Source organism: Sinocyclocheilus rhinocerous, unplaced genomic scaffold (assembly GCF_001515625.1).
Source record: "Sinocyclocheilus rhinocerous isolate Xijiao unplaced genomic scaffold, SAMN03320098_v1.1 scaffold1152, whole genome shotgun sequence".
In the NCBI taxonomy this organism is placed as follows: domain Eukaryota; kingdom Metazoa; phylum Chordata; class Actinopteri; order Cypriniformes; family Cyprinidae; genus Sinocyclocheilus; species Sinocyclocheilus rhinocerous.
The window spans coordinates 55,606-60,203 of NW_015625590.1; the positions used below are offsets into that span (position 1 = coordinate 55,606).

At 35.6% G+C, this 4,598-nt stretch overlaps 1 protein-coding gene across 1 annotated transcript in view; it reads right to left on the reverse strand.

Annotated features, from left to right (window-relative positions):
* Positions 1-3,187, reverse strand: part of LOC107757071 (FH2 domain-containing protein 1-like) — an 8,753-nt gene extending 5,566 nt beyond the window's left edge. Inside the window, exons 1-6 of the mRNA XM_016574453.1 lie at positions 3,111-3,187; positions 1,817-1,919; positions 1,538-1,623; positions 1,221-1,321; positions 832-845; positions 661-731 (exon numbers count right to left, since the gene is read on the reverse strand). Of these exons, the coding sequence (XP_016429939.1) occupies positions 661-731; positions 832-845; positions 1,221-1,321; positions 1,538-1,623; positions 1,817-1,919; positions 3,111-3,187 (452 nt within the window). The remainder of the gene's footprint in view (positions 1-660; positions 732-831; positions 846-1,220; positions 1,322-1,537; positions 1,624-1,816; positions 1,920-3,110) is intronic.
* Positions 3,188-4,598: the final 1,411 nt, after the last annotated feature.

Sequence of the window (4,598 nt, forward strand, 5' to 3'; positions counted from 1 at the left end):
TAACGTCATTATTAACTGATATTTACTTTGAAAGGTGAAGCTCGCGGTTATGGTAAGGGGTGTTACATTTCCGACGCGTGCTTGTGGTGTTTGGCCAATCACAATGCACTGGGTCAGTTGGCCAATCAGAGCAGACTGCGCTTGTCAAAGGAGGGGGCTTTGTAGAAAACGAAGCGTTTGAGAGAGGCGGGGCATAGAGGACCTACAATAATGTACAGTATTTGAAAAATAATGTGTTTTTTGAACATTAAAGCATGTCAACATATTCTGTTACAACAAATACACAAAATAATGATCTTTAAAATTAGATCATATGACCCCTTTAAAAGTTAGTTGTAAGTTAGTTGTAGTTCTCTTTAAAGAATAAGAGAAATATATTTTAAAAAAAAACTAATAAAAATGACAAAAGCACAAGACAAAATGACTAAAACTTAAATTAAACTGAAAATTAAAAGCTTTTCAAAATATTCATAAATACTATAATAGTATTTTAAGCATACTAAAATAACACTGGTTAAAATGCTGCTTTTATTGTTGAAACTTCATCACCAGATTTTTGTAATGTGTGTGTGTGTGTTTATATTCAGCTACAATTAAATTAATCACATAAAATAATTACAGGGAAGTGCCATATTTTTCAGACAGCAATGTGTGGCCTACCTTGCTGCATCTCCAATGTGCTGTAGTTGCTCTGGGAACCTCAGCAGCGATGCATCAATCTTCTGAGCTTGCTGTGGTATCAGGCACATGCGAAAATAATTAAAATGAAAATAAAGCTGTGTGTCTTACGTGGCTCTGGCACCACAGTATAATATTAAACATCATAGCTACCATCGCAACATAGTGCATTTTTCGTTAAGACATTTACCGCCATCTACTGCCAGTTTTAGTTTCTTATTTAAAGTATCATTTCATTAATGATACATTAAATGATAAAAGATTCACAAATATTCCCATATTAATAAAAAATCTGAAAATGAAAATCCATATTAGCTAAAAACAAATCTAAAAAGTTTCTTAAGCTACTTTTAAAATTTCTTTTGGGGAAATTTCTGAGCCAAATTTGATGTGTTATTAATTTGCAATTAATTAGATAATTAATTTTAAAATGTTAATGTTTTTCAGTACAGGAAACAAAGTGTGACTTCCCTGCTTCAAAAAAGGGAAGAAGATTGACTTATAGGAAATAGAAGATGGCTTTAAAGGGATCTAAATCTTACCTTGTCCAGCAGAGGTCATGACTGCAACAGAGTGATTCACTTCATCCATAAAATGTGAGAATTCCTCTTTGAGTACTAAACTGTTCAACCGTTCCTCATAGCTAGAGGAAGAACAAACAAAGAAATAAAATCATAAAGTTCTCTTACATTTAGAGTAATTTTCAGTGACCTGCAAATCCAATGTCTTGTATTGATAATCAATGCCTGGCAATGGAGATAAAATATGAACAGTACTGTGCAAATTACTTTGTATCGAAGGCGCTCTGTGTACAGTTGTGTAAGTGTGTGTTTGTCTTTGTGTGGCTGTATACACCCACCAAGGAACTTTGACAAGTTGTACCATGAACCGATCTGCCTCGGAGAGAGTTGAATAGTCTCCTTTAAAATCAAGAAGCTGACGCACCTAATGAAATGAAGAAACACAATACATAACAGTAAGATTTTAGTTCAAACCAAATGAAAGTTCATTTTGAAATTCAAATGAAAGTGCTGCATAAAACACAAACGTTTATTCAAATGCCATTGGCACACTATTAAAACCTTGGAATTGCTCAACAAGTGTAACTAAGGCCCAGAGATCCATATATTACACCCACCTCTCCATCCTCTGGCAGTAGTTTGCACAACTCCTTCAGTTTCCCAGTACCAAATCTTTCTCCTCTACAGTTGATAATGTCATCAATCATTCCCCTCACTGACCTATGGAAAAAGAGGTGGTAGAATTACAGATCAAGACCTCCACAGACTATCTCAAGAGTTACAAAATCTCAGATTTTCCAGAGATTAAATGGAATTGGATCCCTCCTAATATCACTATATAAAACCCCAGTCTTACTTATGAAATAAAATAAAATGGAATTGTATGCATCATACATGATTTTTTTTTTCAGGCTTGTAATTCAAATGAAATAGCTGCATAAAACATTATCGTTTTATTTTAAAAAGCCTATTTTCAAAAATAGTGGAGTGTTCCTTTAAATTTCCTTTTATTAAACTTCCCTTTTTTTCCATTATCTATCTGATATTAGTTACCAATTAGTTCTGTATTATGTGACTTTGGCAGAAGTTTTTAAACAGATGTTCTCTGGCAGAATGTCATAACCTAGCCACCTTTTGCTGAATTTATTATGCAATGAATTAAACTTACCAAAGAGTAAAATTATGATAAAAATAGTAATTGGTCCACAATAGCATGCATAATTTACACTATAAAAAGTGATAGTATGCAATTGTTTCCTTAATCAGTTTTATCTTTATTATTATTATTTTATCTAATCTATGCATTCAAAATTAGTTTTATGGATACAGTATAATGAAGTCAGTTTGATTCAGTCATGACAGAATAGTTTATATATATATATATATATATATATATATAAATAAACAATTTATGTTAAATGTTACATTAACATTTTATTCAAGTTCAAAATGTAATTTAACGTCACTAAATCAACCTAAATCCATTGGGTTGTACAAAAAGACTAAATTAAAGGGTTAGATCAGGTAGAAGTTTTAGAAAGTAATACTCTGATAGTACACTACGTGAAAGATAAGTGACCAGAAAGAAACGGTTTATGCAAAACTTGCAATTATGACACCTCCTGCATGCAGCATGAGAATATATGATGCTTGAATAACCTTCAGCTCTGTAATCACTTCTACAGTAACAATTACAGAGCCCAAAATAAACAGAAGTTAAGTGAGGTTACTACAACTAACTAAAAGTCATCTCTATTACAGACTGTCGGGGACAGTCACTGACCCGACCCCAGTGACAAGCTTGATGTAAGCATATGCAGATCTCTCTGATGAAGTGAGTCTGGAAACACCCATTTACTGTAAGCTTGCAGGTACAAAACAAATTTTCTGGCACATTCTACCTGAACTCACCATTTCCGGTCCTGAGGCATGGCTCGGGGACTGGCGTACACTGCAGCGGTTTGTGACCTGGACCTGTTTCTGGTCATTGCGGCTGAATAGCTCTTCCATACCTTTGGTGTCCAACTCAAACTCACTGTTCTTCTCAGCCGTCCATATGTTATGTTTGCCAAGCACAGTGTCCTTAGGTATGGCCTCCCAATTAAAATTACGCATTTTAGAGGCCCGTGTCGGCCCTCTGGTAAACGGGCTTCCACTGGAGAAGAGGGCAGGGAATAAGCATTGGTGAGAACATACTAACAAAACCATGATAGAAAATACAGGTTTTCAAGTTTACATGACCTCTTTCTTTTATGCAAAGACTGTCAGTGTATAAATAAAAAATATATAACTAATAGAATATATATATATATATATAGTTAGGTTAATTCCTCCACAATATCTGCAGGAACTTTTTAAAGCTTAAAAACTTCTCTCAGTACCATGGTTGTTGTTGTTTTTTTTTACCACAGTTCACTGATGGTAATAATATGGTAGCCTACTCTGTACTCCAGGCCTATACATACATTTCAATATAAAACTGCTTATATGATACTGTAAAGTATTATAATAACCTACTCCATGAAAAAAAGACTTTATCGCCCAAGGTCTTTTTGGTAAACCCGTAGTATCTTTGTATTTTAATACATAGAAATGATTTACTTACTCGTTTGTGAGGTATCCAGACGTCCCCCAAAAGAAACTACTGTCTGACACTATCCGAAATTACTTTGGCTATGTACTCCAAACGGGAAAAACATGCTCCACGTTACTGTCACACGGGACTGTTGGTTACTGCATAGCCAGCCGTTCAGCGGAAGAGTGATGTTGCAATCATCTGCTCTCTTACCTGTAGCTCACGCCCAGAACTCGTCAGCGCATGTTTCAGATGCAATCCCCCGTGTCACTGTTCAAATTTCAGAAAGAACCATAAAGAACCACAAATGGGCATTCATCCAATTTAACATTTAACCGCAGTTTCACACGGGTTAATATTTCAATGGGCAAAATATAATGGGTTTACCCTGAATTACGGAGCCAAACCTATAGTGTAAAACCATAGCCTGTAAAACCATCAGGTGCTACAACCAACCAGGGCCAGATTTACGCATAGGCATTCTAGGCACGTGCCTATGTTCGCTCGTCCAGGGGGGTCCAAACACAATGAAGAGATATCTAATATTTTTTGTTATACTATGGGCTATCTACAACAAAAGAACCAAAACCCCAGAAGACATATTGAGCAAATCAATATAACAAACAATAGGGTAAAAAATGACAAACGATTTCCATGTCTTCCACCTTTTTTATGTAGCCTAGGCTACGGAAATCAGCTTTCTTTCTCCCAGTCTCTCTCACAGACGCACACACAGTACAGACACGCACTCGCGCACACACGCGGAGACGCGAACAGAAACTTCTTGTCAGCGCTGCACCGCGAATTTATCAGTAAAATAGTTT